Source organism: Camelus dromedarius, chromosome 17, assembly GCF_036321535.1.
Source record: "Camelus dromedarius isolate mCamDro1 chromosome 17, mCamDro1.pat, whole genome shotgun sequence".
NCBI lineage: Eukaryota > Metazoa > Chordata > Mammalia > Artiodactyla > Camelidae > Camelus > Camelus dromedarius.
Window position 1 is genome coordinate 13,214,456 of NC_087452.1, and position 13,217 is coordinate 13,227,672.

General features: G+C 37.9%; 1 protein-coding gene across 14 annotated transcripts in view; it reads right to left on the reverse strand.

The window, feature by feature from the left end:
- The window catches only part of CHL1 (cell adhesion molecule L1 like), a 181,547-nt gene that overhangs the window by 17,837 nt on the left and 150,493 nt on the right, over positions 1–13,217 (reverse strand). For all 14 annotated transcript variants that reach the window (XR_010384794.1, XR_010384795.1, XR_010384797.1 and 11 more), the window contains 4 exons: positions 10,686–10,810; positions 6,373–6,474; positions 5,998–6,195; positions 4,397–4,467 (listed from right to left, as the gene is read on the reverse strand). Coding sequence is in view for 10 of the 14 variants with exons in the window: in XM_031470755.2 (XP_031326615.2) it covers positions 4,397–4,467; positions 5,998–6,195; positions 6,373–6,474; positions 10,686–10,810 (496 nt within the window). In the remaining 4 variants the exon portion in view is untranslated. The remainder of the gene's footprint in view (positions 1–4,396; positions 4,468–5,997; positions 6,196–6,372; positions 6,475–10,685; positions 10,811–13,217) is intronic.

The following is a 13,217-nucleotide window of genomic DNA, read 5'->3' on the forward strand; positions in this document are numbered from 1 at the left end:
TAAGTCAGACAGGCAAGCGACTGCACTTGGCACAAGAAACACTGTAATGGAGGTGTCATTGCTTGGGAAATTGTCAACCCTTCTTCTTTGGTTTGGAAATACTTGTGAATATTTTCTGTCATTCTTTAAGTTTAAGCTCGAAAGTAACTCCTTCACCTCACATAATAAGAAGCCCACAATTCAAATCCTGGATTATGCCCTTGTGATCAAGTCTAACAGTAAATTCTTCCAAATACAAACAAATTCCACAGAGGGTTTTAGCACTTTCTTCTATAGTTTATTTACTTTCCATTTCCAAAGAACTAGCAGAAATATGAATTCCATGGTTGTAATTGGGATTTCCCCATGACTTTTCAGTTAGAACTCTTCCTGCCTGAGTCCATCCAGCCTCCTCTATCCTAATTCCAAGAGAAGAGAGAAAGTAAACATTTTTGGATAATACGCATTTTTGTACATGTGCGCAGAAGCTGTAGCTCCTCTGTAATAATTCCCCAGCTTCTTGACCATTGTGTTTCTATTTCTTTAAAGAGAAAGTGCTCCCCACCTTCTACTTTATTTTGTTGTATAGGAATATTTAGTGGAGGAATGTCTAGTATAGGAAAGTGGTTATTTCTACTTCAGTTTTTAATCAACAAATACTTCAACTGGAAAAATACTAATGTGATTTAAACCACCCATGTATATCACAACAGTGGAAATGTGCATTTAAATGAATCAGTGATATAAAACATGGAAAAATGTGCTTTTAGTGCTAGATTATACAGTTCACTTATATAAGCAGTAAATTTGTCTGTATATGTGAGTGACTCATAATGTCATATATAGTCTTCTTCCAGAGTTTGCAATGCTTCTTGACTCGGTCTAATTTACTAAAATGTTATTAGAAGGATTAGATGGAATTAAGTTGAAAGCACAGGACTATATTAGCAAAATAATTGCAAGTCTATGCTTATTCCAAGGTGAATACTTAAATTAGATAAGAGGAAACAAATCCAAAGAAAGCTAAAACTGAGATTTTCACAGTAATTGTTTTGCATTCAATGTTTGGCCCCAAGATAATTTTCTACTCTTACATAGATAATTCACCATGGACTTCAGCATTGCCCAGATAAGTCAGGCTTTTAGTTCCATACTGCAGTCTGGAATTACAATATCCTTCAGCCCCTACTGACAATAAATGTATACAAACACTGTTATTCAGTTTACACATGTGCTTCAAGAAAAATAGTTACAGTTGATAAAGCTCTCTGGAAAATTTCAAAACAAACTGTGCCACTGTAGGTTAACACTTTTAAGAAAAATCTGAATTGCCAGCCTCCTTGGTGCCTAGACTCCTGAAGCAGCAGCAGGACAACTTTGTATTTGGCTTTTAGACAGTGGAAACTAAACCTCAGCAAATTCTCCAATAGGCCCCAACAGAGATGACAGACCAGAGCTGCAAGACAGAGCCAGGGGTGTGGGTGCAGGGAAAGGCCACCAGCCTTCCCGCCCCTCAGGAAGCTGCTCCGGAGGAAGGAATCTCTAGAAAAGAGGTTCTTAACTTCATGTACAGGCATCTTTAAATGGGGTTCATCGGTGGCCTTAAAAGGACCTGAGAAGCCAGGAAACTGTTAGGAAATCTTTCTATATGTACTTTTCTAGGGAAAAACCCTATGCTTCTATTATATTTTCAAAGAGATCTATGAACAAAGCAAGGTCATAATGACTGATCTAGAAACTGGACAAACTTTCTGTACTGCCTACAATCATTTTACAGCCGATGGACTTTCTTATTACACTTGGAGCAGAAATAATCAATCCTGGGCCCTTTAGGAGTGAAACAACTTGGCTGTGACCATGTAACCAGGTAACTGGAGAAGTTTCTGTTTCCCAAACAGTAGTGGGTTTCTGTTTGTTTTGTTTGTTTTTTTGAATCTTTGAGACCAGAAATTTGCTATTTTATTCAAGTCCAAATTTAACGTAAATATATGTACACTTAAGAACAATGGGGAAATGCAAGCAAAAGTCATTATGATATAATTATCTAACCAGCCAATTCGTGGTGGGCTCTTTTTCTGTTTTGAGGGGCAGTATATTACCATTTTTTAAACACTGAAAATGTATGGGTGAGTCATTACATACCTAAATATATAGAAGGTAAATTTTAGAAGATAATACAAACTAAAATGACTAGTTCTATCATTAAGTTAAAATTTAATACATTACTTTCAAAACTTGTGCCATTATTTACTGTAATACATTACAAACATAATTCATATATGATGGAACATGAGCCCAATAAAATAAACAAATTAATTTTTGACTGTAATAGAAGGTTCATCCATTCAATGGCTAAATGCACATTTATTAGTAACCTGCATACAGAACTCTGTATATTATTTTCCTCTATTGAATTTTTCAATAAATGATATTATTTCTAATGTATTTGCTCATTGTCTGTCCCTCCAACTGGATTACACATTCCAAGAGAGCAATGACTGTTTTTATGCTACTGCCATATAGAAACCAAGGACCTCATAACACATTATTTTTAATGATACTTAATGCTAAAAATTAAAAAAAAAAGTTAGGGACAAATAGTCTGTTCCTATTTAATCATTTTGTGAAACAGTAACTTTTTTTTTTAAACAAATTGTTTCTCTCTGATCATTATCTTGTAGACAAGATTTATTTTGTCAGTCAGTCTTGGGAGGGGATCTGGTAATGTATTCACAGTGTCTGCTTGTCAGCTTGGGAAGTTATCTGGCATCTAACTCCATTTTATAGGTAATTCATGCAAAACAATAACCAATGAATAAATGTTCTTAAACTTCACTAGTTGTGCTTACCGTCACTGGATCTCTGACATTTCAGAATGATAAGAACCACACTGAATATATTACGAATGCAGTTGTCAAAATGTAGTTCCAAATTTCTCTGACTACTTCCTTCCTCTGGTCAAGTAATTACTCAATTACATGTGATTTACTCTTGAACGACAAATTATAAACACTTTCTTAGAGTAATGCCATTCTTCCAAGAAGAAAGCATTAATCGTAAGTCTTCAATATGTTTTGGCAGGAGGAGAGTGATTTATGAGTAAGACAATCAGTAAAAGAACTAAAGATTTCTGCTTTTTCATGACTGACTCAGAGCACGGCATCTGGGTAAGGTCACTGAACTCACAGCCCCAGTTTCTCTGTATGAAATGTAATGCTCATGTTAGTGGAACATGGTGTGCTTCTCTGAGGAAGTGACCTTTTAATTATTTATTACTGTCATCTAATCAGTTATATCAGCTATCTTAGGGAAATTTCTATTATTAGAATTGTATACTAATATTAGAAAAGTATCCTCTTATATTGACTAAGTATTTTGCAGGTATCAATGATGTTGTCAGGTAATGTAAGACCAATATATGAAGAGGAAAAAAATCAAGCCAAACATTATATAGTCTAAAATTCTTCTAAAAATTATCCTTGGAATGGGGTGTGGAAATAAATTCATATATTCCAACATATATTCAAAACTGTAAAGTTCATTGAATTCAATGTCAGAAGCCTGTTTTCAATCAGAATCATTGAATGGTAACCTACTTTCAAGTAGGTTAAAATACTCATGAAATATTTCCAAATAGTAGCAGGGGGAAGTTCTCCACTGTTAAACGAATATAGAAATGACACTAAAAAAATCAGATTCATCTGAGCAGATTTATATAAACTTTTATATTTATGGATATGTATGCGTGTGTGTATATATACACTATATAAACATTTATGCCAAATTCAAAGAAGGTCTGTTTTAGTAACTTTTACCAGAGATACATAGAGAATGAGCAGAGTCTGAAGTCCCAATGTATCCATGTTTAAATCCTGGCTCTGCTGATTTATAGTTGTGTGGTGATGGGTCAGCCTGTCAATGAGCCTGGACCTCAGTTTATAGATCTAGAACATGGCATTAATGATGCTCTTCTGACAATATTGTTCTCAGAATTTGATACGAGTACACAAAATACTTAATAGTGATTACTGAGTAGTGACTATTCCTTGGGAGTCATCCTTTTGACATGCATAATCTTCCTTAGCCCATGTACAAAAATTTAGAGAAAAGTTTTCAGTATTTTTTGAATGGGAGAGGATTTAGAATATTGGTAATAAATATATTAGGAATCAAACTTTTGGTAATGGATTATAATGACATCAACTTGTATAACCTTCCTTAAATTTTCTACCACTGTTAAGCTCTATTTCACAACATTCTCATGATGATCTTTAAAGTATACAAATAAAAATATTTATAAAATATACAAGTATCAGTTTGTTCTTAAAAGACTGTTCTATCATTATACTTAGCATGCAGACCTAAAAAAAGTAAAAATAACACAAACGTAATAAATAACACATCAAAGAATCCTCACCTCCCATTTGATAATCATTTCCTTGGGTTGAGAAGCTTGAACCCTTATATTTTGTGGATTCTTGTCTGGAGCTGAAAAATTACAAGCATTAAAATTACTTTTTCCCACTGTCTAGCCAGTAGGTGAATCATCATTATCATCCCTCCTCCCACACACGTACATATACAACAACAGATTTTTTAATCATTTTGATTATATTTGTTTACTTCTATCTGGCCCAGTTTGTAAGAAGAGTTACAGCTTTATTGAGATGTAATTGACATATAACATTTTATACATTTAAGGTATACAACATAACGATTTTATAATGTGTGTGTGCGTGTATATAAAAATACACATAATATTCGTGTGTGTATGTTGTGACATGATTACCACAATAAGGTTAGTTAACACACCCATCACCTCATAAAGCAGCTTTTAAATATATATTTTATTTGAAGGAGTAAAATTGTGTTCATTGAGTGATAGAATTATTATTCAGTTGAGAGGAGATGGTTTATTTTATGTATCTTGGTTTTAAACCTGCTCTCTTTAAATTTTTAAACCTGGTTTGTTTTTTTTTTAATCCTAAACCTACTACTTAAATATACATTTTAGTTTTAAGCCTGCTTTACATTTTCTATTACAATTATTGTTAGAAGTTTTGTTGTGAATATTTGCCTGTAAGTGAATAAAGACCATGTGTTGACGGCAACAACCATGTTTCAGGGACATCAAATAGGAAACAGCGGGTAATGTGCCCACGGAGCATATTCACATGGATCCGTTTTATGAAAAACAGCTAAGTATGGAGTCCAGTGCCAAGTTGAACTTATACTAAAATCACACAAGTATCTCACTCAGTTATTACCTCTACTTGCTGTTTCTTGGTCCAAAAAGGGAACCATATCCTAGCATGTTTATTTCACCCACAGGAAAAAAGGAAAAAACACCAGGCTATGACCACATCGATAACCAATCCCAATTCAGTAATACAAATTTCAGCACTATCATTTATAAGTTTATAACATTATATAAGTTCCATGCTTACACTATTATAGTTTGACTTCTGTATACACTACAGCCTGCTCATTCCTGAGATTTTTTTTTAGGAAAGCATCTTGAAAATTTACATAGGTTTTATGTATCTACCTATTTAGACACTGAGATACAAAAATACACTTGGAGCATAAATTTAATGACATTAGATACACTGAAAATTTGACAAGCTGCCTATAAAATGTCAAATATTTTATTTCAGAAAGTTAAAATGAGAAAAATCAAGGGAGGAAGTTGACTTTCTCTCTATAGTGAACTTCCATTTATAACTGACTTTCTGGTATGTGACTTTAACACAGCAAGTAGCTATCAGAAATCACTCAGAGTAACACCTGCCCACGCCCTCCCTGTCGCTTCCTGCTCTCTATCAAACACTGACACACTACCTATGAGATTGATGTGCTTTGATTATTTTCCATGATGTGAGTTCACAAAACTTTTCCAGCTCTCTGTTGGGAGAAATCTAAAATCTCACACTAGGTTCTCAATCATTTTTTTCAGATGTTTAAAGATGGGGCAAACTGAAATATTTTGTTAGAAACCTGAGATGGGAACTTACATACCTGCTGGGGGTGTTTCATGATGGTCTGACGGCCGGCTGGGTTGGCTTCTCCCTACTTCATTCACGGCTGTGACCCTGAACTGGTATCTCACGTATGGAGCCAGAGATAACAGGACTGTTGTTTCCTTTCCTTGGACTCTAGTCAGTTCCTCCCACCTTCCAGGTTCCTCTTTGTTCCCTTCAAATTCTACAATATATTCTGGCAATAGAAACACAGAAAAAAAAAATGGACTGGGAATGTTTAAGTTATGATAAAATTTCTACATGAGGTTAAAAGTTTCAGAGGATGTTTTCAGAAGGATAATCCACCCACGGTGGTAAAAATAGCTTTAGTATTCATTCTGACTCTGGGTGACACAGTCCCAAGGCTTCCTACCGCTAATATTGCTGTTGTGGTCGTCCCCAGCTTCCCACGTCAGCCGAACACTCCTGTTCTGTCTGTCAGACAAGTGAAGGTTTTCTGGTGGATCCGGAACATCTGATTAAGAATGAAGAATAGGCGTGTTGTTTATCTATTTTATATACAGCAATTATTATCTGCAAATCTCAAACTCCCAATTTATCCCTTCCCACTCCCTTCCCCCGCTCATAGCCACAAGTTTGTTTTCTATGCCTGTGAGTCTGTTCCTGTTTTGTAAACAAATTCATTTGTGTCATTTTTTTTAAAAGAGTCTACATATAAGTGATATCATATGGTATTTTTCTTTCTCTCTTTGGCTTACTTCACTTAATAGCACAGGGAACCATATTCAATATTTTGTTATAACCTATAATGAAAAAGAGTATGAAAAGAAATACACACATATACGTATGACTGAAGTATGGTGCTGTACACCAGAAACTGACACAACATTGTAAACTGACTATAGCTCAATTAAAAGAAAAGAATGACAAAGAAAGGTAAGGAGAAGGCAGATCATCGCCTTTGTCTATCCCGTTTCCTCACTCGGGCAGGTTGCAAGCCCCCTTCCCTTCTGGGACTCTGTCTCCACTCCCCAGGGTCCACATCTCACCAGTTCTTCTGGTTCTACTGCAAACACAGCTCCCTGCACATCTGTTTCCTGTTGTATCATCTCCCTCTGCTCCAATTCCAGTTCTCAAGGGGCCACTCCTGACCATCAGCATCAGGATTCTTTCAGGAGTAGTTATGAACACTGAAGATTTCTGGGCCCTGTCTCTCCAGCTGACTGAAGGAGCTGGGCCCAAGAACCTGCATTTCTAAACAAGAGCCCTGGGAGATTCTATATACACTCAATTTTGAGAAACACAAACTATCCCAAGTAAACGGAATCTGGCAGCTCACATACTTACATGCCTGCTGCATCTCCTGTATGTTACTAAACAGATCTACAAGAGTAGGAACCATATTTTATTGATCTCTGCACCCTTCCCCCAGTGCCTTTCACAGAAGTGTTTTGTGACTAATTAAGTGAAACATACATTATCCCTTTGGTCATGCACGTAATTATCACAGGAGAGCAGTAAAAGTGGGTCCTAGGACTACAGGGAAATCAGAGCATATGAACTCAAGCTTTCTTTTCTGCGTGGTTTGGATTTGTATTTTAATTTATAATAATGAGTTATCAGTAATAATATAGCAACTGTTACACTCTCTTGGCCTGGAGTTCTACCAAAGTGTAGGAAGGCAGTTTACATTGGGAGAGGAGGATCTGGCACTGATAAATGTTGTGGCAGAGAATAGAAAATGGAGTAGGCGATTTTACCAGTGTTAAAAGTACGTGGAAATTTCTGGTGCTTTAAAAATAAAATCAACAGTTAAAAAAAAAAAAAAAAAGAAATTTCAGCCCTAGTGATCCTTCTTCCAAAATTTGGTTTCAATTCTCTCACGTGTTGAAGGACACTTCTCTTTCCTCAGAGGAGACAATGACAGTAACACCTCACACGGCTTTCTAAGGCTCCTTCTCCAACTGGGAAGCAGCGTCTATTGCTCCTGCTGAGTTTTTAACAACCGTTGCAAATTTATACCGGCCAGATAAAAACACACTGCTTTCAATTCAAAAGAGAACATGTTTACTTTAAAACTCTGGTCAGTGACTGTGTCCAAACTGTACTGCCTTAAATAAGAAATTATTTCATCCACAGGCTTGAGGATCTCTGAGCTCAGAAAACAGGTTTCTCATCAGCACGTCCCAAATCCACTCATTTCTCAAGTTTCCTCAACCAATGCAGCATGTGGTGACAGACATGAAAATCTGCTCTTGCCAAGAATCATATGGAGCTACAATTGATGGACTGCGATTGAGACTTAAAAGAATGAAACTCATAGGGGACGTTTCTGGCAAGGCTTTTGAAAGTAACTTTTGATTGAAATGGGTCAAGCATATGCTTTAAAAAATTGTGTTCCAGGAAAAACAGTCTTTTAGAAACTATACATGGATTTGTCATTTGTTACTGTCAGTTCATGAGAATATGCTTCTTAAAAGCACAGGCTGGCCTAAAAAATTAGGATGTAAACTCCAAGAAGTGATTAAGAAAATTCAGCCTATCTCATAGAATTTTTTTAAATTATTTTATCTTCATCATAAAAAAATTCATACTTATTTTATACACAAACAGTGCATATAATTATAGACACTGTTTATGTAAAGTTATCAAAATGTAATGGTTCTAGAAGATGGCACCCTAACTACAAGCCTGATACATTCAATCTCACAGGAAAACGTAGACGGTGAGCACCAAGTGGTCGGGGGCTCAATCCCCTTGCCACTGCTCGAAATACTTGGGGGCCAAGCCCATGAAATCCTGACACTTAGACTTGCAATCCTCGTGCCAGGGACAACCTCCAGTTTACCTGCAGCTCAACCACTTTATCTGGTCAATTACTATCGGAGTGATTACTAAGGACTGAACTTTTCTGCCTGTAGTCCCCTGAGGGAGCCAAAATTCCTCGGGGGATGAAACGTATCACCTAAAGGTTTAATTCTATTGAACCAAGTCCATAGGTTCTACCACCTGGGAACTCTTCCGTTGTTCTGTTTTTCTGTGTGCTGTTGTTTGTTTATTTTTTTCCAGGAGAATTCAACATGGTGGCCATTTGCTTTACTTGAAACATGGTGGTCATTTTTCTCTCTTGAAATAGAGTGGCCATTTGCGTCACTAGAAGACATCCAGCCTGTTTACTCATATTTCACCAACTTACCTCAAAAGTGACTGAACTCTTCCCTCCCAGTCTGCACCGTGGTTAGCAGCCTACCTGTGAATCCCAGCAACCAGAGCACTAAAGACACAAATGCCTGTTAATGATAAGGATTAATCTAAGCCTATGATAAAAGCATTTAGGCCAAACCAAACACTTTTAAGGACTGTCAGCCAACTAAAGGAAAACTAAACGGTGCCCACTGAAACAGAACTATGAGAGAAAACTGTAAAAATGTCTTGATCAGTCATGGCCCCAGCAGAGAGAAAACAGTTCACACAACTTAGGGTAGTCCAATGAGTTGTTTTTTTTTTTCTTTTAGGCATCATCAGTTAACCATGTGTCAGTTTCTGGTGTACAGCATAATGTTTTGGTCATACATACACATACATTCGTTTTCATATTGTTTTCATTATAGGTTACTAAAAGATATTTACTATAGTTCCCTGGGCTATACAGAAGAAACTTGTTGTTTATCTATTTCATATATACTAGTTAGTATCTGCAAAGCTCAAACTCCCAACTTATCCCTTCTCACCCCCTTTCTACACCGGTAACCATAAGATTGGTTACTGTGTCTGCGAGTCTGTTTCTCCAACAAGTTTTTAGTAAAGACTTTCTCAAAAGATATGAGCAGGCTATCCAGGGTGGGGCGGGGCAGCTGATAGAATCCCACCAGAGAAAACTCTGTGGAGAAAGCCCCCCTGTGAGACTCAATGCCTCTGGCCGTGGGACGCGGCCAGCCCGCAAGGAGGGAGCATCCAGAGGAAACACACCCGCCCACCGCCTCTACCGCTGGGGGTCCCCACTGGCAGAGCCAAATGAAAGCTTGAGAGTAAATGGTTTGCTAACGTCCATACTGGTCAGGTTTCCAGACTCAGAGAGCTGGTGGAGAGTGAATCCGAAAAGGGAATTAGAAGAGAGATTCCGCAAATGGTTGAAGAGCGGTAAACACGGGTGACTGCAAGGGTAATTGCATTGATTACACCAGTGAAGTGTGCATATTGTTTTCTAAATAGCATTATTATTAAAAAAAAAAAATCAGAGGCCTTTCTTTGCAGAACTCTTGAAGTCCCTCCCTCCCCTTCCTGAGACCCTGGGAGCTCAGGCTGGGCCTCTGGTTGACAGTGTGACCACTGTGCACCCACCACTGGACCCCCACCCGATCCCTCCACACTGGCCCATCTCCATCCTCAGCCACATTTCTCTGCACACTAGGAAGGCATACCTCAAGAGTCCTAGGCACTCAAGCATGCATCACTTTTCTTGCTGCTGATAGCAACCCCTACCTCCCACTGCTTTTGGCAACATTACCCAAGTAGAAAAATGAAATTAAGCATTAATTAACTTCTTTAGAGCCAGAAGAGGAGAAGGCATTTAAAAGGGGGGTTGCTGTTTAATTGAAAAATTCAAACTAACAATAAATGTGCAGAAGCTCAAATAATCATTGCTTTAATTGCCTAAGAGCAGTGGAGTTTAATCAGTAATGGAGAAGAAATGAACAAAGATTTCTTATTATTTAGCGCACTTACCAAGGACAGTTACTTGAGTCATCTCAGCAGTGCTGTCCAGAGCAGTGTGAGCTGAACAGGAGTATACACCTTGGTCCTCTAAGGTGACGTTAGATATAGTCAGATTAGCTCCATCAATAATTATCCTACCAGGAAAAAAGTGGGCATGTGATAAGGATGAAAATAACAAACAATAAAAATATAATTCTTTCAAAAATAAATATTCCCCAAAGAAAACAATTCAAGGAAGAATTAAAAAAAAAAACCCTCACATAATACAACTTTTATTAGAGATGGCCATAGTTTAAAATATAGTAAAAAACATAATATTAAAAAAAATAACAAAGTAGTGTTTAAGCACACACATGTCTATCTCACTATGGAAAGAACCAGGTTGGTTTGGTTGGTTTCAAATGACCAAATCCAACTATCCGTGATGCATGGGTCAGTGACAGAACTGTCTTGCCTGCTGTGTGAAGAGTGTACCATACCTTACGACAGCTAAGATAAATTTGTGGAATTCTTTCATTATGTTTAAGAAACCATCTACACAGGACCAACTTGGGTGCTTTTTACAAAGGCAGGTTCCTGACTCACACCCCAGCTCTGAGATGAGTCTTACCATCTCTTTCGGACAACTTTCTCTCTCCTCCACCCCTCCACCTCCCAATAAAATGCACATTAAGATCTGATGAAAATTAAACTCTGTGACTTATTTGAACAGTAGAGGGCAGACTAGTACTTCTTTTTGCAAATCATTTGCAGCTGACTATTCTTTGTTCTGTTTTTTGCTAAGTTGTAACTGAGTTTACTACATGAAAAAATTTTCTGTAAGTTACACCTTTTACCCTGTACCTAGGTATTGTTAACATAACTACTCAAGAATGTTTAAAAACATAAAGATCTATTAAATTTGAGATATATTCATAGCAGTTTGCCACTTAGTTGAAATAAATAGTATCTTCATTGTGGGGAAGGAATATATAATCCCTTACAAACTGCTGAAAAGTCTGAGTGATGGGAAACCAGTTAAAACTGTAGTCAGATCAAACACGGTTCCGCTTTTGATTATAGACAAAGTCAGACCCTTACTTTTCCCACACTAACAACTGAATGATCTGCCAGTTGATACTCTATACTATTGCTGGTCAAGAGTCTCACTGTAATTCTAAACATGATACAGCTCTGAGACACATTAGTTTTTCAGTTCCTGTTATGTGTCCATTTGGTACAGTATCAGAATACTGCATACACTGACAGTTTTGGAAAGTTTACCTTCTTAGATAAAGAAATACAATTTAATAACCTAGCCAGCAGGACTGTTTGTGCCCTACACATCCACGAGGGCCCACGAGATCCTACCACCTTCTTGCCAAGTTTGGTATCCTGGTGTGGGGCTGCTTCAGGCCGGAAAGAAAGGGCACCTTTTTGGTAACTTGTTTTTTTTTTAATCTCACAAATGTACCTTAGTTGCCCTCAAATTAATCAAGGTAGAATGGCCCACAGGTCCTTGAAATTTGGGAGGTAAGATACTTCTTGGGAGGGTATTAAAATTTCACATGTTGGCCTCAGCCCAGGTTCTGAATCAGAACTTCTGGGAATAGGGCAAGGGCCACTGCATTTGAACATGACACCTAGGTAATTCTGGCTCATGTCACAGCCTGACAAGTATTCATGTTAGCAAGGACACACTCTGCTGTGTTGCAAGTCCTCAGTACCTAAGACCACAAGCCTTTCATTCTAACGCTATGTTTCCATTGTCAGTCAACTGAATTCTACGTGAAGAAGTCCTATTGTTTGTTAAGCACATTTACATTTTAAAAATGGTTTCTGCTCTGTATAGAACCTCTCCTCTGGCTTCACCTTCATCTCTGTTTCTCCCAGTTACTTCCCCCTGTTTTCATCTGCTTCATTATCTCACCTGACAAACTGCTATCACCCTACAAGCTCTCACCGCCTTCCTCTGAAATAGCCGGCTTCCTAGTCCCCAGTCCCCGTTAGCCTCCAGTGTCGCCTGCTCCAGCCCGTCTGTGTCACAGCCACGTTTCAGTGAAGGCAACATGACAAAATGACTCTCTCTTTGGACACCTCTGTTTGAGGCTCAGCTCCACCAACTCGGGCTTGAATAACCCTGAACAAAACGTGGAGCCTAATTCACCTTATCTAAAAAAAATGGGACTTAGTATTTTCTTTCTCTTCAGGAGGAGTAATGAATGAAAACACATCAAGTGATTGGTGTATAGAGCCTGGCTTAGGACGTGCCCAAAGAGTCTTGCTAGTAATAATCAGCAGATTGATTTAATTCACTGTTGGCTCGTAATTAATCACATTTCTTAACGCCTCCAACTCCCATTCCTCCTGAATCTCTGCTTGAACAAATGGCCTTAGTTCCTCATTTGTTAGTAAAGGACCAGTCTCTGCCTGACCTAATGCCTTATAATCTCTGCTTTCTCATCCCCCCCCCGGCCCCGCCCCGAGCTCTACCCCATTCATTTGCAGCCATTTCTAGTGGGAAAAAGACCTTTCTTGATGCCAAGATAAAGCCCTCCCACT